This window comes from Mixophyes fleayi, chromosome 3 (assembly GCF_038048845.1).
Source record: "Mixophyes fleayi isolate aMixFle1 chromosome 3, aMixFle1.hap1, whole genome shotgun sequence".
Lineage (NCBI taxonomy): Eukaryota > Metazoa > Chordata > Amphibia > Anura > Limnodynastidae > Mixophyes > Mixophyes fleayi.
In genome coordinates, this window is record NC_134404.1 from 329355924 (window position 1) to 329382192 (window position 26269).

Genomic DNA, 26269 nt, shown 5'->3' on the forward strand with positions numbered 1-26269 from the left:
TCTCGCAGCAGCGACGTGATTTTTTTCCATGTTGGCAATGAACCATATATATGATCTAAGAGAAGAGATACGGGGAAGGGGGGGGGGTTTGCTTGTTTCCAAAATTTAGCAATCGGGCATCTAGCGGCTGCCAGGACATGTGAAGCAGGTTTTGCAGAGGGGGTGTCTAGGTCCTGTATGGGATAACAGAGTAGGAAGGACCATGGGTTCTTCCTAATAGGGCATTGGAGGAGGGAGGAAAGAAGTCTCGAAACCCTGTCCCAGAAGGAGGAGATAACCGGGCATGACCACCAAATATGCACGAAAGTGCCTCGGTGACCACAATTTCTCCAGCAATCGAGAAGCTGACTGGTACATCTTTGCGAGCCTGTCTCAGAAAACTAATTTTGAAGTGGTCAAGTAGATTTAGAGAGGAAGTGAGATGGACGGTTATAGTCCAGTCCCTCTTGGATATTACGATGTCTGTACTGACCTGCACATGTATTACTGTACACGTTGAAGCCTCTTTTATGCCAAACAAATTGAACAACTCTGATCTTATTAATGATCATTTCTAGTTACTAGGATGTAATACATTCTAACAGCCCTCTCTGGCTTCTCCTTAAGATGCACCTTAACATGACACATTTTAGAATAGGCCCTATCCCTAAGGCAATCTTCAGTACATGTAGAATGTACTGTTGACGTTAATGCTCGACTTGTCCTGTCCCTGCTTCTCGTGGTGGGTGTGGAGCTTTGAGCTTGCAATTGGTTGAGGATCGTTAACAGAACAGGATGGAGTCCTGACGTGCGCTTACTGTTGCGCCCTGATGCCGTGCGCTTACTGTTGCGCCCTGATGCCGTGCGCTTACTGTTGCGCCCTGATGCCGTGCGCTTACTGTTGCGCCCTGATGCCGTGCGCTTACTGTTGCGCCCTGATGCCGTGCGCTTACTGTTGCGCCCTGATGCCGTGCGCTTACTGTTGCGCCCTGATGCCGTGCGCTTACTGTTGCGCCCTGATGCCGTGCGCTTACTGTTGCGCCCTGATGCCGTGCGCTTACTGTTGCGCCCTGATGCCGTGCGCTTACTGTTGCACCCTGATGTACCGCATCCTTATAGCAAATCTCATGGTTCTGGATAAGTTATTTGTGTTTTTGTGAGTTAGTCTAAACCCTTTCTTTGTTTAAGAGGATGCTTTTTAGAATAGGATGTATTGGTGCTTTAGGTTCTCAATCCTCTCCCCTTAAATACACCCCTCAGAGGATGTGGTTTTTATTTATTTTTTTGCTTTTGCACATACAGAATATCTTAACCCCTTGTACTTCAGTACTTGGTTTCTCATACCTCGGAGAAAGTTACACACCGGTTTAGTTCAGTGACTAAGGAGCATGGGTCATTCTTAGTCCCAGCCAAGTCTTAATTTTGTGCCCAGCGTTGTCTACTTCTAAAGGGTTCTATGGCAGCTTTGCCGTCTCTAGTCTTACACCAGGTCGGAGACCTTGTCAGTGTGATTCTGCTGTAGTGAATTCTAGTCCAACCAGGAGATCACTTGGCTGCTGACACGTGTGATTTTTGGAACCCTTTTTTTCATTTGAATAAAACCTCTGTCTTCTGGCTTGATGCAAGTCTGGTCCACTCTCTCCAGGGATACAAAGTAGACTATTTTGTGTTTCCACTGGCATTTTTGTAACGTGAACAATGCAAATATAAAAACGTGTCGTGTGTGGAAGTGTTTGTTACTGTCAAAAAGATACAACTTCAAAATAAACAAACACATATTGTACCCTGCTGATCTGTTGGTCTGTGCGTTCCTACTGAAGGAACAGGCCTCAAACACTTACATAACATGGTATAAAACAGGTTTGTAATTGAAGGGTGACATTTATACAAATTGGTGCACAAGTAACTGGGGTGTCTGTGAGCTGTAACCTATTGCTACCTGTTTGATTTTAAATATTTTAGTATGATTTGGAATGTCAAGGTCTTGTTGCTACCGGTTACAGTACCTGTTAAGGTTACATGTTGCACCAGTCTTTAGAAACATAGCCCATAATATGAGCCTTGTTCTTTGGAATGAGCTGCATCGGGGGGGCGTCACATGTGACTTTTTAATGTTGGCGTCTATTCTAACGTTTTTAGTTTTAGCAAAAAGACGAGCGATTGATCATATGAGACTTTAGATGCTGGTCACTCTTTCGTCAACTCTGCGTGATCCTGCCCAAGGATAAGTTTTAATTAGCAATGCCTACAGGGGGAATCTGATTTTACCATAAATTGGATTATTTTTTTCATTGGCTAAAAGTTGTGCCAAAGTTCTAATCTTACAGACAGAAATATTTAAGGACAAATGAAAGAGAAGAGATTTTGTGCAAGTAGACGTAACTCAGTAGATGCAGAACGTTAAGTCCCAATTCTCCCCCCCCCCCCCCACCCCAAGAGGAGTCTGTTGTCTTTTTCCTTTAAAATGTTCCTAGTAGTCCATTATTTAGCCATATAAGATACCGTACATACATGTTTTGTGTTATTCAATATGACGCTCAGCCACCTATTGGTATGAGGATTTTTTTTTAGCTGTTAACCCGTTGCCTCTATCTGCAATCACTGTGAAGAGCACTGCTAAACAATTTAACAAAAATGGGAGAGTGTGAGGAACGACGGATAGTTGCTTAAACCTAATTTAGCAGAATTTAGAATTTTTTTCCCAGAAACGCTACCTCCCAAATATTACAGATATTGGACCACCCTGTACCTGCTTATCTTGTTGACTAATAAGGAACACATCACCATTTACAACCTTTTGTATACAAATATAGAATCTGGCAGCCTTTTGTCCCTTGTATTAGTTACCTACAGTTAACAATGCACTAAATTCATATTTTAGTATTTTTTATTTTTTTTTTCTCTAACATTGTTCAAAAGTGCAAATCTAAAATGTTTGTAGCCAATCGGAAATGTGCTTTAATTTATCAAGTTAAACAATTAATAAAAATTGTTTCAATTTGCACCTTTTTTAAGTAGGATTAGCCTGGTTAACTAAAACATAGGGAAACAAGGATTCTGTTTTAGCTAGTTGACTGCAACTCGTACCCAATATGCACCATCTGAATTAAGCCCCATAATCCCCTTGTGTGACTAAATTGAGGATTTTTTCTCTCTTGCAGCTTTTTTAGTTTCAGGATCTCATCCTTTTGTGTCGCACCTTATTTTTAAAGGAAACATATTTCACTTGACCTTTTGCCTGCAGAGAAGACAACTGTATCCTTGTTTTAATTGCTGTGCTGTGTTTTTCTGGCCACGCAGAAAGGAGACTGGCCGCTGCACAAGCTGGAATGTTCCGCCATGTGCTCTTACGGACAGAATTGGAACCCCTCGGAAACTGTAAGACTGACGGCAAGGATTCTGGCCAAGCAGGTGAGGCCGGGGAGGAAGTCGATGTTTGTTCTGATGTGATTTAAAAAGGATGCGTTCTCTCTTTTATGGCAGGGCGCCTGGTTCTGTAGAGGAACTCTGTTGTGTCCATTATCATGTACCCAAGTCCTAGGGATAAGTTTATCAAGCTGCGGGTTTGAAAAAGTGGAGATGTTGCCTATAGCAACCAATCAGATTCTAGCTGTCATTTTGTAGAATGTACTAAATAAATGATGACTAGAATCTGATTGGTTGCTATAGGCAACATCTCCACTTTTTCAAACCCGCAGCTTGATAAATTTACCCCCCTGGGGCCTAGGCTCCTCTATGGGCATTTCATTAAACTGACATTCTGTTATTCTCAAGGTTTTCATACTGTGTTGTAAGGTTACTGTGGGAAACTGTAGAATGCAAAGGAAGTAACTGACGATATTACATTAGTAGCTGTTGTGTAAGTTGATCTAGTGAGAAGGGTTTCTTAAGTGGGGCACAAATTAAAATTTGACGCTGCTTCACTTCTCACTGTACTGCAAAATAGATACTTAAATTATTGCTAATTAACCTCCAAGGGTAAATAAATGTATCAAGCAAAGAGTTTCCGACGGGTTTGAAGTGTGGAGATGTTGCCTATAGCAACCAATCAGAGTCTAGCTGTCATTTTGTAGAATGTACTAAATCAATGGTAACGGGAATCTGATGTGAGGCAGCAATGCTAACCATTGTGCTGCTTAGGGAGATCACGAAAGACCTGACTGCTGTACAAGGCTCTTCTAGAGACTAATTGGGCTTGCAGATAATTATTTCTAATTGTTTCTACTCTTTTATAGGACAATATTGTTACAATTGTAAAACAAGCCTTTTTTTCTTTTCTTGAATATCCCTTCAATACTTATCAAACAATGTTTTAGTAAATCAATAAATGCAGACTTATTATTTTCAAGGTCACCCTTAAAGTCTGTGTCGCCGTCTGCCGCTGCTACATGCAGATTAACCACCGAACAGTTAAAACGGATTTCTAAAGCTCTGCTGGATAGTGTCAGCCTTATGGTTTGATTTATTTATTTAAAAATCTTTTAACAAAAGAAAACCGATATGGCAAGAGTTTAGTTGGTCTGCCTGCAGCTCTCTCCGAAATAATAAAGAAAAGTTTAATGGTGCACAAACAAATGATCTTTTTCTATAGTAAAACTGACTGGCCAGAATCTCTAATGGCTGTGAATACATAAACACCATATACTGCTTTCTTTTTTTTCTTTTTTTTTTTTTTAAAAAAGCTTAACATGCAAAATACAGTCCCCTTCACCTCAGCTGCTGGGCCACCTGCAAACCCGTATTTAATGGCCAAGATTACAAAGTAGTGGCCCCAGGCCAACAGCTGAGCAGTACGTTTCTACTCTGTCAACACTGAGCGGATTCACTTACCTCAAAGTAGCTCTTGCAAAGTCTGCCTTATTTGGATGCACCAGAAACAAATGTAAATGGCACATTTAAATAAACCCTGCTATTTTTCTGATCATGCGACATGCAGATGGACGACATCCGGAATACAGCCCTGTGGCAATGCGATTTGAACAAATTTTTTTTTTTACTTTTTTGCAGGCGACCACTAAGCTAAATTGTCGTTAGAAATTGGGATCTCTGCATTATTTACCGTGCCAATTAATGTAATTTCTTTACATTTTAGAGAACACAGACCGAGAGAACCCCGTCGGAGAGATTGTTGACGGTGAAGGAGTTTGAATCTCGTAAGATTATAGATCATACATTTTATATTTTATTTTTTGTGAGTGATTTTAGATGTGTGTGATGGTTAACGGATTTATTTATTACTTGTAGAAACTGTAGTTTTGTCAGTGTCCCAGTCGTGCACTTTTTTTTCTATCTTTAAACCTGGTCTGTAGGAAGAGATGACTGAATAATGGATGTCGTGGATAATGAATTATGTTTGTCTAGCCCAGTGTTGGCTAACCTGTGACACTCCAGGTGTTTTGAAACTACAAGCCCCAGCATGCTTTGCCAGTTACCGTATTTTTCGCTCCATAAGATGCACCTGACTATAAGACGCACCTAGTTTTAGAGGAGAAAAACATACACTGGCCCCTTCACTCACACAAAATACACTGGCCCCTTCACTCACACTCACCAACACACACACACTGATCCCCACTTTTAGACACACATGCTATGTTGGCACACACACACACTATAGCCTCCAGCGCACACACACACAGTATAGCCTGCAGCACACACACAAACAGCTTTCACGGGGTTTGCGCTAGACTTGATTATCATAGGGAAGACTGTTTATTATCTGTTTATTATTGTCTACATAAATTTTTAGTAAAGCATAGAAATTGTTCAAGCTGTCTAACAAAATCTGCAACTGGCATAAACTTTGCCTTTTTTGGCAGCTCAGAGCTGCAGACACTGCTCCTAATATTATTTCGAAGAAGTGAACAGAGCAAAAGCAATAGGTTATTAAAGTTATAAGGACAGTCAAAAATATTCTAAATTTATCCCTGTTACCGCATTGACTAACTCTATAGTAGAATTCCAAATATTCTACTAGCAAATTTGACCCATTCTTTGAGCAATCAAAAAATATGTGGCGTGACATGATAATTGGTGGTAGTGAAGTGAGGGTTAGGAAATAAAATAAGGAGCATAGGATAAGTTGAAGGTTTGGAGTGAATGCAGTATTTGAAGGAAGGACAGTTGGGCTCAGGCTGAACAGTTATATATAGCTGAATCAGCAACAGAGATAAGCAGCAAATCTAGCAGACATGTTATAAAAGGACAGGAAGAAAACTTACATGTCCAGCGTGGAGAAGCGGATCCCGGCCAGGCTGCAGATCCTCATGATCCTCCGTCCCCCCGCCTATCTGTGAGGACCTAGCTATCACATGGGACATGCACCACATGACAGGTGCCGCCCCATATGATAGCTAGGTCCTCACAGATAGGCGGGGGGACGGACGACCATGAGGATCTGCAGCCTGGCCGGGATCCGCTTCTCCACGCTGGACATGTAAGTTTTCTTTTCTTCCTTCCTTCCTGTCTGGCTTGCAGTATTCGCTCCATAAGACGCACACACTTTTTTCCCCACTTTTTTGGGGGGAAAAAGTGCGTCTTATGTAGCGAAAAATACGGTATCTACTGGCAAAGCATGCTGGGGCTTGTAGTTTCACAACACCTGGGGTGTCACAGGTTAACCATCACTGGTCTAGCCTATCGGCTGAGTCCCGATTTAGGTGGGAAAGTCCCAATTAGAGGGCTCTGTTCCGCTACCCCGAATGGAGAAGCTTTGTCCTGTGGATGCAAAAGTTGGGCAGTATTGTGTGTGTGTGTGTGTGTGTGTGTGTGTGTGCATGGCAGAGCAGTCGGGAACGGACACACGGTAATGAAGTTGTCTGGGGGTGAGAACGGGGCTGCCTATCGCTTTACAAGTGGTAGGCACCCCCCCCCCCCTCCAGTGTGACAGAACCATAACCCGTTTCCTCGTGCCTCCTACCCAAATGTTGGGAGGCATGGTCTATATATATATATATATATTCCCCTAGCTGGAGCCATCCTCCGAGTCTCCGTTTACAATTTTTAGTAACCTGCCTGGACAAGCCCTTGTGTGTAAATACTCCAACCCATACAGGGCATTGTTACCTATGAAGCTGCAAGCCAGTCACGCAGACTTCTCTCCCCAGAGTCTTGTATATGGTGATATCAAATTTAACAAGAAGATCTAATACTATAAACATTTGTCTTTAAAATTGAACACCCAGTTTGTCTCAATGTCCTAACATTGGTTGTTGGGTCATTTCATTGATACCAATAGTTTCAAAAGAGGCCTCTTCTCTATAATGTAAACATTTATGTAATTAACCATCACGCTAAAGATACCTGGCTAATCTTAAGATTATCCAGATGGTGATCATGAAGCCACGCCTTTTTTTTTCCAGTCACAAGTAGCTGCGTTTTGCATAATTTACTTGCATATTCTGGAAGAAAAATGGTAGACCTACTTGCGATGGTACAGCTGTGGGGTATATATTGCCTATACACTATAGAGGCCTCCATTTTCTAAGACAAACAAAATGGCTGCCTCAGTGATGTCACTGGCTTCTGGTGAATGGATAGGCTACACTCATGAATATATTCCCGGCCCAGGTGTTGTATACTTTCTGAAGGAAGGTTTCTCCTTCTCCTGTAACCCGCTGCTTTGTTCAGATGAGTCAGCCGCAGCCTCCACTTCTGAGAACACTTAATCCCGTGTGCGTGTTGAGGACGTGTATTAAGTAGCCACGGCCACCTATGAAAGAGATCTCTGCTTGTTTCCCCCACAGACCTTGACAAGCTCGACAATGAGAAGAAAGAGCTGATCCAGAACGATATCGCTGCCTTGCATCACTTTTACTCCAAGAATTTGCACTATTCTGACAACGAAGCTCTTGAAGTTCTCTTTGCACAGGTAACGGCCCCCATGCGGCCTTCAAGGCTCAGTTACTTTTCTAAATAGTATCCTATGATAATGTCACGAAAATGTCATTAATTGTACAACTGTGTATTTTTAAAAAGAAAACATTCTACTTAAAAGCTTTTTATTTTAAGATGTAAAAATTTCCTTTAAGGACGGTGCTTTATTTTAAGAAAATTAGTTTTTTGTTTTATTTATTCTGTTCTTTTCAAACACAATAATGTTTTTGTTCATACTTGTAAGTGCTGATTCAGTTGCCAAGAATATATGTAAGCAAAAGACTGCATTGTCTTCTATAAATGTCATATTTAATTGCTGTGTTCACTTAATCGTGCCCACTTCTTACTCATTAGCTTTCAATGAGGCAGAAGTGACAGAATTTTTTTTCAATTTAGACTATATAGCACAACAATCAACATAGGTCATTCCATCTCTTCTATAGGATATTTGTTTTATCTGGTCCCCCATTAGGTGAAGGCAATTTATCTGTGACTGCATGGTGTCAAAAAAGACTCATAATACCATTTGTGTTTTGTTTTGTTTTTTTAATAGCAGAGTAAAGATTAAACTCTTTGAAACAAGGGCCTATGTATGTTTTCCCACAATTCATGTTGACCGGGGAACCACAAGTGCCAGCATGCCCTGGCATCCAGGCGCTGCTAGAGCGCCAAGTCAGAATGTAACTAAAACACCTCGTTTGTGAAAAAACTTTACTTGAAATAAAAACAAAAAAATCCTGTCAACATCCAGGTTCTTCCTGTGTAATCCATGCTTGTCCATAACATAACATTATGTCCTAGGATCCTGTAGCTGGACACCTGAAATATAGATCCATACCCCCCCCCCTCCCCCCCTAGCTGGCGGGACGTTGCCGTTTGAATGTCTACATTGAGACTGCCGCGTATCGGACCGTCAGTGTCGCCACTTTAAACCCGTAGACGCAGAAACCGTCATTCTGAATATCGACGTTGTGGTGTGACGGAACGCTTCTGTGGACCTCTAACAAAATAATTACATTGTGTATTGAATTTCCCTTTACTTTAAAAAGAAATAACTGCGCTTTAAAAAAAAAAAAAAGTAATATGCAATATTAAAAATAACAGGAGGATTAGGGAATGCATTGATCTCTACTAATCTCTTTATTCCTCTAGGTTAACTGTAATGGCTTTACCATTGAAGATGAGGAGTTGTCTCACATCGGCTCAGCGATTTTCCCAGAGTATGTTATTTTACTGTACATTTTCCTTTGTAAAGTACCAGATCTAGTCAGACATCCCAGGGTCCACTGCACTCTAATACAGACTTTGGTTTTAAGATATTTTCCCTCTTTGAAACTAAGCTAAACCTAATATAAAAGAAGATGACCGTTCAAAGCGTGTGTGTGCGTGAATATGTATGTATATATATATATTTTAGTGTGTATGTGTAACGCCACAATCTAGACCTCCCAGAATCCTTAGCAGGAATGTATTTGGTACAACTACTACGTTACAGTGCAGTACTGCTCTCTGCGCCACGTTACAGTGCAGTACTGCTCTCTGCGCCACGTTACAGTGCAGTACTGCTCTCTGCGCCACGTTACAGTGCAGCACTGCTCTCTGCGCCACGTTACAGTGCAGCACTGCTCTCTGCGCCACGTTACAGTGCAGCACTGCTCTCTGCGCCACGTTACAGTGCAGTACTGCTCTCTGCGCCACGTTACAGTGCAGTACTGCTCTCTGCGCCACGTTACAGTGCAGTACTGCTCTCTGCGCCACGTTACAGTGCAGTACTGCTCTCTGCGCCAGGTTATTCTATAAGCAGCATTGTCTTCCTTCTCCCATGTGTGCAGGACAGCTGAGCGCTGTGTATGGGGACATATGGCAGTGTACAAGGTTACAGACAAGGAGCTCTGAGGGAAACAGTGGAGATGGAAGGATTAAGTCTAATCTAGAGCCCAGCACAATAATTCCTTTATGCGTCACTCCGATGCTTTTATTTCCAGATATTATTTTTTTTCATAGACCTGAGAATTAATGTCAGACTTGTATTCACTACATTATACCTCCTGGTTGACCTTTACATGCAAATCTGTTTTAATGGAGCATTTAAACAGCGAAGATGAGGGACTTCTGTGGTCTTTAAATAAGAGCATTTGTGGCATCATTATGAGTCGCCTAATGTAGAACAGGTTCAATGACGTGACCAAGTCCTGTCTGGCTGTGGCAGGCAGCACACAATACACTGTGGCTATGTTCTTAGAAACACATATTTAAGGACAAACCAGAGAAAAAATAAGCCCACGCTCGGACTGTATCCCATATTGTATATGGTACCAGCTGCATGGCCATATAAATGCCCCTATATGGATGCAAAACAAGACAGTAGTTGGTTCATATTTTGATCAAAACTTTTAAGCCTGCATCCCAATGTCAAGGGCACTTCATTGTATGCAGGTTTTATATTTAAGGAGACCGATAAAGACCATTTAATCAAGTTGATGCTCTTTCTATGGCTTTCTTTTGTGAGCATCAACTACTTTATAGGAGCCTTACCTGGGTCAGAGCACCTATTGTATTTATTTTTCAAAATTAGTCGCACAAAAGAAGTACATGAAGCAAAGTGAGTGGCGTTAGAGCAACCTGTAGCCAATGAGAGCAATTATTTCAGCTTGGCCAACACCTTTTGTCCAAGTGTGAGCCAGTGTGAAGTGGGAGGGGCTAGGTCAATGTGTAGTCAGTCCAAGCATCTAAATCAGGCCTGGCCATCTCCAGATGTTGTAAAACTACATTTCCCAGCATACCCTGCAAACTATCGGATGGCTTTTTTCTGCCATAGCATGCTGGGGATGGTAGTTTCACAACACCTGGGGGTAAATGTATCAAACTGGGGGTTTAAAATAGTGGAGATGTTGCCTATAGCAACCAATCGGATTCTAGCTGTCATTTTGTACAATGTACTAAATAAATGATAACTAGAATCTGGTTGCTATAGGCAACATCTCCACTTTTTCAAACCCACAGCTTGATCTATGTTATCAGCGCTAAGTTGTGATACGAGGCACGTGTAAAACTGGTGCAGGAAGTTCATACGTCTGTTCAGTAAAGACCCTTATTGTACTTTAAATGATCCATGTAGACTTTTAACTCTGCAGACCACTGCCCCAAGTGGATCAGGTGTTTTAATGAACAGACGCTCCTGGGCCAAGTCCTATTAGAGGAAAATGAAAATATCCTCATTTAATCTTGAATCTTCACTACGGTTGTTAAAATTAGTGTTTGTGAATTCCCATTCTCCACCCCTAACTAGGCTCATAAAGCTCTTATCCAGTGAATAAACTAAGCTACAATGTTCCATTTCAATTTCTAAGGACCGGAACCTTTGTCCTCCAATAGAAAATGTAAAGAACCTGGGAGGTTTGGGATCATTGGTTATTTACAAAGCCGTGTACAAAACAAAATAAAAATTTGAGTTTTTTTTTTTTGTTGTAAACTTCTATTACATAGGAGAGCGTAAGCCAATCACACTGATGTAACAGTCGTGGATCAGTACACGGCCACTGCTCTCTACCTATGCTGCAAGATAGCGTTCAAAAAGACGTCCTTCAGCCTATTGAGCATCCTTGGCTATAATAACTTTAATAGAAGTAATCCAGGCGTGCGTGTAAGCTGGAGACTAAAGAAAAGCCTCAAGCACCACGTACTGGCCACCAATAGACTTAACCCTGTCTTTTTAGTCTTCTTATTATGATTTCCTGCTGCTGTTAATACTCTGTGAATTGTATACTTATATGGAAACACTTGTCTGTTGCAGTGTTGCACTAATGAACCACAGCTGCTGTCCCAATGTGATTGTGACTTACAAGGGCACCGTGGCGGACATCCGAGCCGTGCAGGAGATTAACGCTGGAGACGAGGTGAGAACCTGGAGATCTGCGGATTTCTAAGTTATCTGGGTTTCTATATAGTTGTGTGCTGCCTATAAATGTACTAGAGTAGGCGTGGCCAACCTGTGGCTCTCCAGGTGCTGTGAAACTACAAGCCCCAGCATGCTTTGCCAGTAGATAGCCAGATATCTGGCTGAGCATGCTGGGACTTGTAGTTTCACAGTATCTGGCAAGCCACAGGTTGGCCAGGCCTGTATTAGAGGTTGTGTTCATCATTGCATTGTGTTGATATATTGGTCACCTGGAACCTGTCTGGTTTATACAATGGTTCTAGTACTCCATATTCAGTTTGACAGGAGCAAGGAACTGCTGTAGCGTCAAGATAGACACAGTAAGTAACATTTCTAAAAACAGGTGCATGGGAACAAGGTTATCCATACCAACCAATTGGATTTAAAAAAAAAAAAAACATTAAGCTGGACTATTATTGTGACAGACTGATTGTCGATATTCCTGAAGGCCTTCATAATATATATATATGCTGTAACAGAGGCTGTGTTTGGCTACTCACAAGTATTATTTTACTGTACCCATAGCCTACACCATTTATGGCTAACCTGACATACTTCAAAAGGGCTTCACATTAACCTTAATTTCAATAATTAAAAACTGGCCCAAAATGACCTCACATGCTCCAAAATCCCACCACATGCCACAACATTGCCCCGGAAGCACTCAGACCCCACATGTACTCCAACACCACCACCCCCCCCCCCCCCCCTCAAATCAGCACAGACCTTCTTAAATACCACTCAAACTTCTCCACTCACAAGCTAATCTAGTGGCCTTTAGTAAAACTATTCACCTTTAGTCGGAGCCTGCAAGAGTAGGGGAGGGGGGGGGGGGGACTCATGGTGTAGATTGTACTACACCTCCCTGGTTCAGTCTTATCCGCTGCTACTCTGGGACTAGTGGCGTGACTGGTACATTATTTTGCTGAGACTATGCGCTAACCAAAACAAGTCTTTCCAGGAATGTGGTTATGACTAAGGGGTACTATGTGTATACTGAAATGTTCTATTATATAGTGAGTGACATGTGCTGCAAGGCTGAGCTTTAAACACAGCAGTATGAGGCCTAGGATAAAATAAAACAGATTCATGGGGGTAACTAGGACTCTGGGAGCTCCTGGCTAATGTATAATCATAATCCATGTGCGCAGAAATACTTGCAGTATGTGAGTCATGGCTGAGCCTATACTTGTGGTATTTGGGGTCTGGTAAAGCTCCTGAGTTTCAGAAGACTTCAGTCTATAAATAGACTTGACCTATAGGCAGCAGTTACACTGTGCAGTATATACTGGAGGATATATCTATGGGAGTCCAGGAGGGGACAGTAACACATGAAGCCGTCACCAGCAGATTATCTGGAGAAACAGGACAGTGATACCAACATATATTTTGGCACCAGCTCTCTTCTCTCATCTTGGTGGAAGTCTGGTTACTGCTTCTGACAATCTTGATACAATCCCCAAAACAACTGTAAACATTTAATCATATAGTCCCCTTAAATAAACTTCCCAACGCTGAGGGTTCCAAGAATATGTTCGGCTGGGTCAGTGTTCCGCCAGCTGTTGCAGTGCAGCATTACCTTATCCTACGGGTCCCCCTACTGGCTCAAAGCCGCAACTACAACAGTCTACATCCAACTATAAACGCTGTAATCTAGATTTTCTACATTATAGATCAATAAAAATATAATTTCTAAATTTAGTTAACAATAAATTGTTATAGTAATGCTTCTTCTGGTGTCATGATATAATTTATAAATTGCATTATATAATGTAGATTATTCATCCAAAACATAGGTTTATTTTAGTTGCATACCTTTTAGGTCAGATCAGCAATGGCATATACTAAATTAGTGCAGAGAACTGATAACGTGGGGAAGTTCAACCCACATTCAACATGACCGTTCCTAAAAAGGCTGCCGAAATGCCCACTGTATGCTAAATAAGCCTTTTACATTGGGGGTAGATTTTCTGTGTTGGTGTACTTGTCACCTACAGACTGGGGCACATTCATTGGTCAGGCTGGGCCAGTATTAGCGGGCAGCCTTTCCATTCTCTAGGCACTGTGACCTCACTAATTGGCCATGGCAAGTCTCTGTGATAGGCTGCAATCTCGTGACTATAGACTCCGCCCATAACATGGCTGCCTCCACTGTGCAGGAGACGGTGAACTTTCATTCTTGATTTTTTTTTTTTTCCTTATTTTAGGTGTTCACCAGTTACATTGACTTGCTCTACCCTGCGGAAGATCGAAACGACAGACTTAAAGATGCTTATTTCTTTAGCTGTGACTGCAAGGAGTGTACCACAAAGCAAAAGGTAATAAGATCATTTCTATACTTCCTGTACATTGCAAACCACGTAACTTCAGACATACGTTACTCCAAATCACAGGAGGAAAGTGGTCAAGTAACTGGTAACTTCCCTTGCACTACCTGTGCTAGAATACCTATACTCTAATCAACATTTGTATCCTCGTCTTGCCAGTGGCTATTAATGAGATAAATGGTCCAGTCACAGCAATGTTCGGTTACCCAGACACATACTGATTTTATGAATTCTAATTGAAACCTCATTTTGCAAATGACTTTTAAGTAAACAATTTGCTCGCACCAAGATCGACCTAAATCTGATCTACGTTCTATATTACACATCTGCAGAAATGAAATTACTTAATACTGATAGTGATGCAATTAATTTCAAGCACTGGGTGAACAGCCATGTTTCTGAAAGATCTTTTTATTTGAGTTATTTTGATTGTGACTGGCACCTAGAGAGAATTGTCAGACCTCCTTTAATATGATTGCATCATGAGAAAAATTTTGCATGTGTTGGTCCTTTAGGGAGAGGGATGTTAAGGCCATTATATAAGAGGGTTTTTTCTGAAAAGCTATTTTTTTTTAAAGAGTGGTCAAACCCAGATTGTATTCCACCCCTCCTCTGTTCTGTAGCCTTGAACTGCTGGGGATGTGTACCCGGAGGAGGAGTTGAGTCGGAGCTACCAAGGGGCGTGTCCATTGCACCCTCCTTCTCTGTGCGCTAAAATCCTCCATCACCTATTGGGTCAGAACAATTTTGTTTTTGTAGTAGAGCTGTTATATGAAAAATAAAAGAATAATTATGTACTATAATTATATATTATCTGTAAGTTTCGGGTGACTTTACGCTTTTTTTTTTTTTTTTTTTTTTCCCCCTTATACAATAATCTGTCTGTGCCTGGGTCACTGTTGATGAACTGCGTCTAAAAATGTATTACTGATAGAGCGTTATCATGTTCAGTGGCGCTGTCCTAACAGGTTGTGAAAGTCCTGCCTTCCCTTCACTGACATGTACATTTGCTCTCATGCAGTCGCTGAACTACCATTGGTGCGGTAGGTGCCGTGCATCAGGGACCATGGAGATAATGGGGCCCGCTGGATGGCAGATGCAGAGTGTGGGGCTCCCTGCACTGGGTCCCACAGCTCACTAGTTCCGCCTCTGCTCTCATGGTTTCATCAGTGTAAGACGCACAGAAATGCAGTGGTTATAGGTGTTGGCCACAGCACCAGCTGCTAAACTTTGTGACTATATTTCCATTTTGGTTTTCTATAGTTCTTACAGCTTCTACCCAGCACTGTGTACAGAACGTTTCCATTTCAGTCCAGCTTAGTTTACATCTCTGTTTAATAAACCTAATTAGTGAATTTGTGTTGGTGCTCAATTCAGGCTGATTCTGAAGGAAATTCAGGAGAGCAGGGGGGGTACAAGTGATGTCATCCCTTCAGGTCCTAGACCTATGTACCACTGTTGTATCTCTCCTGCACGTCACTGTACTGCAGTAAGCATGTTCACGTGCCCATATAGAAGCGCCTACTGCCCTCTTAACACTTATGTTACAGCTATAATGATCACCCACATCTCCTGCAGGTCCACCCTCGTGGAGCAAGTATTAAAATTGTCTAGAAAAGCCCAAAAATGTACCTCTTGGGCCTTTCACACACTCTTCTTTCTATTTCCCTGCAGAGCAGCAGGCCGTTGATCTCTGGCCGTCCACTGATAGAGGGGAAATAGTCCCTCACCTTCTACTTTCTGAACCTGTGACCGATATAACGATCAGGACTCCATCGGGAAATCAATTATTCATCACTACTCTGCCCACCAAACCTCCATGTTTAGGAGCTGTTACCGGGGTTAGGGTTTCAATCTATATTTTTTTTCTGGGGCAAAAGAAATTCCAGCCTTGTTACACCTGCCCTATTTATAACATTGGCACAGAGTAACCCTTTTACCCACCAGACCAGTAAAATGCCAGCCTGGTGGCAACTAGTGGGGTGAACCTTCCTCACTATTGGCTGAGGACATACACCCCCTTTCCCCTCCAAAGAAGAGCTCTCTATTACCAGGGGGATACTGACGTCTCAGTGGAGGAGGTAGTGGGTCAGGGGTGACTCGTTTGTGACTCGTAGGTTGAAATAAGTTAATCAGGGAGTGGTCCTTGAAAGGAGACTGCTAGAACGTTGTGATATCCAGGATGTGGACTTATTGGTGCTTCTGTTATGTAAGACAAGTTTATCTGAATGTTTGATTCAACGACTGTAAATTGTACAGGTACAAACCGTAATCTGTGATATAATCACTTCAGTGTCCAATAAGGGTAATAACATACTTGTGGTCATATCTCATATCTTAGTTTCTGATTCTGAAAATAATTGCAGACATTCTATAACCTGTTTTAAACACTCTCCCATTGTTTTACAGGACAAGGCGAAAATGGAGATTAGGAAACTTAGTGATCCACCCAATCCGCAGACCGTACGAGACATGATTAAATATGCCCGTAATGTGGTGGAAGAGTTCAGGAGAGCGAAGCATTACAAAAATATCCTTTAATGTTACACTGAAAATTACTTATCATCATCTATTTATATAGCGCGACTGATTCCGCAGCGCTGTACAGAGAACCCATTCACATCAGTTCCTGCCCCATTGGGGCTTAGTCTGTGTGTGTATGTTAGGGAATTTAGACTGACAGACAGACTAGGGTCAATTTTGATAGCAGCCAATTAACCTACCAGTATGTTTTTGGAGTGTGGGAGGAAACCGGAGCACCCGGAGGAAACCCACGCAAACACGGGGAGAACATACAAACTCCACACAGATAAGGCCATGGTGGGGAATTGAACTCATGACCCCAGTGCTGTGAGGCAGAAATGCTAACCACTGAGCCACGTGCTGCTCAACGATGTCTGGTCTACATAGTCAGCTGAAGACAATATATTATGAACGAGTATAACTTAATAGAACTACACTCAAAACTGATATTGTGTAATTACAACTATTTTTACAGTCTAATACAACATACTGGCCAAACCCCTAATACTTGAAAATATCTGCCTGAAGTTCCCTCCTGAAAACTCTGAAACACTGTTCCTGAGAACGGTCTGTAATTCACAACCTGTCAATTGTCATCCTGTCTAGCCATGAAAACACTGAACTGCATGAATTGTTTTCATGGTTGTTCTTGCTAAGTAAGGTTGTGAATAACTGACCTGTCTAATAGCATCAACAGCATGTTTGCGTTTTCAACTGGTGATTTCAAGCAGAAGTCCCATTTCATGTAGTCAAGTAAGTTGTAGTGCATAGCAGAATTATTTCAATAGGGTGGAACTACTATTGATTAAGTTACCTTTTAATAGAGACCTCGTGGGAGCTACACAGGGGCCACTCTTACTGTCCATCTATATTACTATTTATGTAGAGCACACATTTTATGCAGCGCTGTTTATTTTGTTTTTATTCAATCCCATACCTCAGTGAAGCTTATAATTAAATTTCCCTAAAACATACACATATCATTAAAAGGATCAATATGGTTTTTGAACCATGGGAGAGCATACAAACTCCACACAAAGCACCATTATTGAATTTCAACCAAGGACCCCAGCATTGTTAGCCAACAATATTAACCATTGTCCCCCCAAATGTGCTGTCAGTAGATGAATTTTAAACTTTATACTTTATAAAGTTTATACTTTATGCCCTTTAGCTTGGAAAATACAACTAATCATGAAACCGTTCATCCACCGCTTTTTGCATAGTTACATTTAGATATTTAGTGCAATCCAAGAAAACGAACCTGAAATATGTTCTTCTAATTCTCCCAATAGAAGGATATCAAATGTTTTGTTGTTTTCCCCCCAAGGTTGGGAAGTTAGTGGTAGAAACGGCTTTAACAAACGGAGACATCTAAGATTTGTCGCCTATTTTTAATTACTGGTGGATCCAGTGCAGACTGGATCTATAACCATATGGATCTAATGCTTTCCATGAGTCAGCTAAACGACACTTAACGGTCCAAGAACCCCCAAAAAATAAATGTCCTGGCGCTTCACTCAAGTCAGGTAACGGTTCAGCAAAAGTGAAGCCCTTGGAACTCCTCTTCAAGTCTTGATTCTTGTTAATCCTTTGGAGGACGGCTATTTTTTTCTTTTTTTTTCTTTTTTAAAATCACGTTTCAGCATTACTTGGGCAATAGGTGTTTCTACTTAACTGTGTTACCGCCTAGCGAGCTGCTGGAGATGTGCGAGCTCAGTATGGATAAGATGGGGGCGGTGTTCGATGACAGCAATGTTTACATGTTACATATGATGTACCAAGCCATGGGCGTCTGTCTCTACATGCAGGACTGGGATGGAGCCTTAAAGTATGGGGAAAAAATCATCAAACCATACAGGTAAGGATTCAAATAACGTTGATGCCGTCATCTTGTTTGTTAATATCAAATCTAATACTTCGTTTTGTCTTTGGACACAGAGACCCAAAGCTAGTGTTTGGTTCAAAAGACATTAATAAAAAGAGGACTACTACAGGGGTGCATGGCTGCAGGGAAACGTCAAGAGCTGATGTAGAGCTTAAAGGATTGAAGGGAGAGATCATATGATAGAAACATTACAATATATCAAAAGTATCAAAAGATCAAGAAGGCAGCGTTTCTTAACAATGTTTAAATTAAAAGGGGATACAGATGGAGGGAAACCAAAGGAATCAAAAGGAAGAATGTTTTTATAGAAAGGGTGATAGATCCATGGTATACTCCAGTGTTGGCTAGCCTGTGACACTCCAGGTGTTGGGAAACTACAAGTCCCAGCATGTTTTGCCAATATATAGCAGCTTATTGCTGGAAGGGTGTGCTGGAACTTGTAGTTTCACAACACCTGGCGTGCCATAGGTTAGCCAACACTGGTATAGTCCCTGCATTGTGGTGGGGACTCGTACAGTAAAATTATTCAAGAATGTGCAGGACAAACTTGTTGCTGTTTAAGACTTAGGGGAGCAAAAACAAGCACACAAAATGCAGACTAGATGGACCAGATATTTCTGACGTCTGATTCTAGGTTTCTATCACCGTTTTTCATACACTGTTTGAACAATACCTTCTGCTTCTCTGCTTCATTCATTTCTTCCCCCAACAAATATATCTCTGCCTGAGAGTACACTACCCACAATAAGCCCAGCACTATTGCTGCTCCATGCCATAGCTACTAACACATCTGTGTGTGATGCTTCTCATTCTCTCATTAAAGCAAAAAATATAAAACATTTGTAAAAACGTCTCTTCGGAACCTCTCATCTGCACATAGAATTCCTTGTAATACCTTGTATTTAACACTAGGTGGCGCATTATCCCAATGCATGAAACAGTCCTCAAGATCTTCTAATAGGTCATGTTTGCAGGATTTCTGACTGTAGAAGCAGGTGGGATAATTACCGACACAGAAAAAATAGATTAATTCACCTGCGCATGATTAAAGATATCCTGAAAACATGGCCTGCTGGTAGCTCTTAAGGAATGAGTTTGAGCACCTCTGTCACACTCGCTATGTTAGTTAAGTGGGTGTTTTGTACTTGTCAAATGATTCTTGGGGGTATATTTACTAAACTGCGGGTTTGAAAAAAGTGGAGATGTTGCCTATAGCAACCAATCAGATTCTAGCTCTCATGTTGTAGAATGTACTAAATAAATAACTATAATCTGATTGGTTGCTATAGGCAACATCTCTACTTTTCCAAACCCGCAGTTTAGTAAATATATCCCCTGGTGTCTCTGGTGGATTACTGATAAGGTAATATTTGTGAATTGCTGCCAAGGATGACCATGAAAAATCAAAATGTGACTTTTAAGCACCTTCTGAACTCACTGATTCTTTCCACTCTGTTGCTACATAAACTGATTGGTGGGACAGATGTAATTGTTGGGTGGGTGTTTTGTTTAAAATGGACTTGTTACCTATGCAGTGGAGGCAGCCATCTTGTATTCATGACCGTGCAGCCTGGTATTTGGCAGAAACCAGCAACATCACTGTCAGGATGGACAGTGGAGCTTATGAATAATGGCGCAGCCCAAATATGGCGGCCTCCACCGTGCGTATCGTAGGAATCCACTTTAACCCTTCTCTGTCCTGTGTTTTCCAGCAAGCACTATCCCCTGTACTCCTTGAATGTGGCCTCCATGTGGCTGAAACTTGGCCGACTTTACATGGGCCTGGAAAAGAAAACATCTGGGACAAGGGCCCTAAAGAAGGTAAGGGACCTGTAAGGCACAACTCCTGTAGTAAGAGCTAGAAATACATCATAACTGAACTTAAACATGCCCCTGTGGTGCCAGTATTGTCACATGTGGTGATCCTGAACAGGGATCCTTTAATAATCCAACTGGGATCCCGCTATCAAGTGTGAAGACAGACTAAAGCCTACATCTTATATTCCTGATCTCCATGGGATATAAATCTGAAAAAATAGAGGGGTGCATAAAAGATTTTACTAACAATACTTTAACACCTAAAAACTCCTACAAAATCATTTAGGAAAACTTTGTACACTCACTGAGATGTCTGCTCCATGCTGAAAGGTATCCTAAATAGATGACCTGCCGCTCGCCCTGTATGTGGGTATACCCCCACCGCCCAAAATGTATGGATTTAATATTTCTAGATTGTTCTTTGTCACAAAGCCCTGAAAAACATTGGCGGATTTCCTTGCGTGGTGTAGATTGGACTCCTGAGTGCCGCTGATTTTGCACCCACTCGCTTCAGTGTGCCAGGGGGCACCTCTGGAGCGGTCATGATGGCACTCCGCGGCGATACGGCGTCACTGATTTTTCTTCGCACCCCATAGCAGCACACAAGAAAATCAGCGATGTTCAGGTACCGTAGTACCCAGGAATGAGCATAGTCGTACGGTCCGATGGCACGTCATGGGGAAGTGAATCCCCCTCCCTCTTTCATTTTGTAGGATGAGAATATTTAAATGACATAAAGGAAAGGAGAGGGCACATTGACAGCTGCCTCTCCCGCAGTGTGGGGGTGGATGAGGGGTGCACAGGGTCTCCCCAGAAAAGGACTTCATTAGTCCTTTTTTTCCTTTTGTGGAAAAGACAACTTGTGTAATAAAAACCTACACACACACACATAAGTGGTAAGTGGCACATGTACTAAAGACCCAGTGGTCACTCAGTCTCAGGACTGTTTAAGATGAACAGGGCAGTATTTTAGAGGAAACGCTAAATTTAAATGAATGTAGGGATAGGGTCACAAAGTGATGATAGGTTGGACTCTAAAGTCTGATGTAGATGGGACTCGAGTCCTACTGAACAGTGCAAAAAGCTTTTGGCCAAGGATCCGTCTGTTTGCACTCAGACTGAGCTGGATCCCCCTCTTGCACCTCTCTGCACTTAGAGGTGAACCGGGGAAGGTATTGGCAGAGCCCAGCAATGTAAAGGCGCAGATAGGTCTCTAGGTGCCGTATCCTTTGCAGGTGCTTTCTCATGGTGCAACACACCTTGCTGTGTAACAAAAATAATTAAATTTAAAGAAAAAAAAAAGTGTGCACCCCCCCCCCCCCCCCTCCCAAACAGCTTAGCCAACCCTAGTGCTGTTTGAGGGGTGAAGGTCATGATTTTTGTTATCGTGTATCGTGCCCATAAGGCAGATAGAGTTGTTTGTGCAATTTGCATAGTATTCCGAGTCCCAAAGATCTAAAGATCCGTACGGCCTGGTATCCTGTGTATATTATGGGAAGTATTTAACACTTTTATGTTTTCAGTGTACATTGCGTACAACTAAACGTCAGACCTCAAGTGAACTCAACTCTTCAGCCCATGCGTGTTTGCATCCAAGCCCAAATTGATTTAACAGGGATGTGACCAAGGATCTGGAAATGGGGGTACAGCTTAAAATGGGCTGGGATGACGAATACAGAAGCATCCCCGTGTGGCCTCAGTGTGTTATCTATGTTCAAAACGTGTACTGTATTTGTTGAACATTACAATCTACATTGATACAGGATCTATTTACTGTTTAACGCGTGTGTTGGTTTTTGTTTTTTTCCCTTTTCAGGCCATCGCTATAATGGAGATAGCCCACGGCGCTGATCACTATTACATAGCTGAAATCAAGAAGGAGCTGGAACAGTGACGTACAGGATCTATGCAATGCACTTCTATTTAAATGTCTGTCCGGAATGTGTATGTCGGTATGGAACTGCTAGACACATAATGCTGCTTTATCCCATGGAAGCTGAACACCTACTATCTTTCTTTGTGTCCTGTCTTGGCTTGTAAGACATTCGCAGTCATCCATAGCGCTCAGGGGCCTTTTTTTTTTGTTTTTTGTTTTCCATTGACTTAAAGGGGCCAAAACACATACTGTACACGTCTTCAGGTTCCACTAGGGGGCAATCTTTGAACGACCATCCCGATGTGAATTGGCCTCTGTAGCGGCTTATAGCATGTTTAAGGGCTAATTTTACAACAGCCCAATGTGGCAAAAAAAAAAAGGAAACTGCAGAATTTAATTTCCAGCTAATTACTCTTATTATGATGAGAATTTTGAGAATGTTGCTCTCCAAATCTTATGTTGTGATTTTTAATTTATCAAGACTCTACATGTAATACAAAAAAAGATCTGTTCATTTCAGAATTGTCCCTAAAATATATCTGTGTTTCACACATGATAAATGTAATTATTACGGAGTTTATTTTACAGTCGGGGGGTTTGGGGGAAACTGCAATTGGATTAATGATTTCTTTAAAAACATATAATGCTGCTTCTGAAAGATGCCTAAATCTATATCAACCAAAGATTGCCCGAGAGTTTTATTGCAGATTTCTGCAATGCAGTTTTTTTTTGTTTGTTTTTTTAAATTGAGGGTTATAAAGTGGAATGAGGTATTTTGAAATGTGTTGTCAATCATCCAGAGTAAAGAATAGGCGTTGTGCTTCATAGATTTGTTGTTGGTAAAGATTTCTAAGATAACTTTATGGTTCTTCAATGCATGTAAGTAAGCTCTAGGACAGTGTTAGCTAACCTGTGACACTCCAGGTGTTGTGAAACTACAAGTCCCAGCATACCCTTCCAGCAATAAGCTGATATATATTGGCAAAGCATGCTGGGACTTGTAGTTTCACAACACCTGGAGTGTCACAGGTTAGCTAACACTGCTCTAGGGTAAGGATAAAGCTATAGCACGCAGTGTTTATCACATCCAAAGTGATACTTAGGGGTATATTTACTAATGGGTGGTTTTGTAAAACTCTTAGTTTCGTGGGGGAGGGGGGGTTTTGCCAATTTTTCAACGGATTTGCTAAAAGCGAAACCGCTAAAAAAAGCGATGTTTTTCAAAGTGCCATATTACAAATCACCATCTCATATTTTTTTTTATTTAACATAAGAATACAAATGGTCACATCTATTAAGGCACAGTTTGACAAACCACTAGAGAAGAGGTGACTGTGAGAGGCTGTACTATGTGCAGAACATAAGCGGAGGCACCACTGACTTACGTTATGTTCTCAGTTCCTGCTTCTACAAAGTCTAAAATCCCTCTCCCCCTTCCCTGTCCTGAGATAAGAAGCTTCTGTAGAAGTCCATGGGAGATAACTCTGGAGCATGTTCTCCAGGAGCACCACTCACAGGAAACTGCTTTCAATCACTTCCTGCTCTAAGGAGCAGCTGTCCCAGGAAATCTATTTCATGCCTATTACTATATTGTACAAATAACTAATGTCCTAACATATATATCTGGATTGTAGCCAATGGTAAAAGATGAAATAGAAGAGGGGGAAATAGCCATATTCAAAACAGCACCTTTGTCTGAAATACAGGGCTAGGAGCAGGTTTCTCCACTTATGGGTAGGCAAACAGGTTAGTCTCTCTCTGTAGAAGATAGTGGGTCTCTTGTATCTGCACCGGCTGCCAATTAGGGAGATATAAATCAGTTTTTAAAAAACAAAACAAAGGGGCTGCCTGCCCTATATCTGTATGCCCCAGATTAGTGAGGGCTGGTTACCAATGCTGATCAAACTTGCATTAAAACCAAAGTAACTGCCTAGTGCTAGTTAGTATATCATCATCATTTATTTATATAGCGCCACTAATTCCGCAGCGCTGTACAGAGAACTCATTCACATCAGTCCCTGCCCCATTGGAGCTTACAGTCTAAATTCCCTAATATAGACACACACACACACACACACAGACAGAGAGGGAGAGACAAGTGTCAATTTTGATAGCAGACACTTAACCTACCAGTATGTTTTTGGAGTGTAGGAGGAAACCAGAGCACCTGGAGGAAACCCACGCAAACACGGGGAGAACATACAAACTCCACACAGATAAGGCAATGGTCGGGAATCGAACTCATGATCCCAGTGCTGTGAGACAGAAGTGCTAACCACTGAGCCACTGTTATATAAAAACCACCCATCGGCAGTGTCAGGATTTCTAGCTTAATAAACAGCCAACAGTGGAGTTAGCAAATTTAGTAGCCTGAATGTTTCTGACACTGCAGCTCATCCGTTACATTTGTGCCTTGTGATTGGTCATGAAGGGCCTCAGAGATCTGTCAAGTCACATGATTCCATGGCCACATGTTGGGACTACATGAGCCATATTGGTGATAAATTGTTCAAAGAGCTGCACAGAGTCCTAGCAAATCATCTTGCTAGAGTGTGACATGCAGGGGGGTATATTGGGTATATGGAGCCATTTGAAGGGGCAGTTACATCTGAGGTACATGGTACCCCAATTGCCATACTGTGCACATTAAATAAATTTGTTTCATGAGAAATGAAATGACAGACACTACACCAGCCCGATACAGCGATAACTGGCAGGGAGAAGACTGGTGTTGGTAATCCTACCTATAGAAAGACTTGTGAGAAGTGAAATATAAGAAAAATCAAGGAGCTGCTATAATCATCACTCAATTCTTACAGACAGATGGTTTTATATAACATATACCCCCATTTAGTCATCTTCCTTATTGGGGTAGTGATCTAGTTGTATCTATGAAGACTTTGCTGGATTCATCATTGTGACCACTCTGGGGCAGTTGTAAGATACGTTCTGGAGACTGGCTGGATTTAATCGGCTGTGTGAAGACTCTGGGTCGTCCCATCCCGGAGGATGCAGGCAGACTTCTGGATTGGGTTGTGGAAGCACCACTATATACTTATTAATTACAAGTTAACCCGTGAATGATACTCATGCATTCTAGTCAAATCAAGCTACTTAATGTGTTAAAAAGGTTCTTGTCATGCATTTGGGCCATAGCCCAGGCCTCCTCAGGGGAAGAGCGTTACTTCCCGACGCAAGCGCCCTTTTTTAACGTGGTTTTGTCCACATATCACCACCTCATCATTTTTCTCCATCACCTCATCCTTCATCTTCATCGCCACATCCTTCATCAAGCTACTTAAGGTGTTAAAAACTCCCCACTGTCACCCCCGGCAACCACCAACCACTCCCAACTGTCACTTCTCCTTCCAGAAATATATAGGTCAGTGTATAACTCTGCCCAGCAGATGGCGCTGCAGCTTGTTTTTTTTTTGGTTTGTTTTTTTCCACACACGCCACTAGGCATTTATATAGTAGATGATGTAGCCTTTGATGTACCATGAACAAGCCACGAAGACAACACAATTATCCTCTACTAATAGGTCAAGACCTTTATCCAATGTGCTCATACATTTCAAATAGTAATTACACTATATGGGCGCCTCCTTTTTAATCCACACTGTGCGCATAAAATAAATTTTCTCTATACTAATCGTATATAATTTGTACCATACTGAGCATGATGACCATTTACCCCTCTGTGTTACAATAAGTACTGCGCATGTCAGAGTAATAGTTAAGTGTGCCTTGTGTTTGGAGCATGTTCATATAACTGAATGGCGCTAATTTAATACGTTAATGGTACAACAAGCTGAGCTAAAGAAAAATTGCAATGACTTATTTTGTGCATCACACTAAATTACCCCTGCAGTGGTTTGTGTCACAATGGTATTCGGCTCCTCCCCGATGGGCCCACTGGGAAGGGCTGCTCCCCAAACATACTAACATCACTGCATTAACATTACAGTTTCCCAAATACAAATCTACAGCGAAACTGCAAATATTTTAAAATTAATTAAAACTGTGAAGGTAGCTATATACAAGCA

The 26269-nt window shown here is 41.7% G+C and overlaps 1 protein-coding gene across 2 annotated transcripts in view; it reads left to right on the forward strand.

The window, feature by feature from the left end:
* The window catches only part of SMYD2 (SET and MYND domain containing 2), a 33731-nt gene extending 10681 nt beyond the window's left edge, over nt 1-23050 (forward strand). For both annotated transcript variants that reach the window (XM_075204242.1, XM_075204243.1), the window contains exons 3-12: nt 3280-3390; nt 5072-5132; nt 7725-7849; nt 9007-9074; nt 11648-11750; nt 13999-14109; nt 16528-16648; nt 18328-18502; nt 20242-20350; nt 22164-23050. In XM_075204242.1, the coding sequence (XP_075060343.1) occupies nt 3280-3390; nt 5072-5132; nt 7725-7849; nt 9007-9074; nt 11648-11750; nt 13999-14109; nt 16528-16648; nt 18328-18502; nt 20242-20350; nt 22164-22241 (1062 nt within the window). In that variant the 3' untranslated portion in view covers nt 22242-23050. The remainder of the gene's footprint in view (nt 1-3279; nt 3391-5071; nt 5133-7724; nt 7850-9006; nt 9075-11647; nt 11751-13998; nt 14110-16527; nt 16649-18327; nt 18503-20241; nt 20351-22163) is intronic.
* Nucleotides 23051-26269: the final 3219 nt, after the last annotated feature.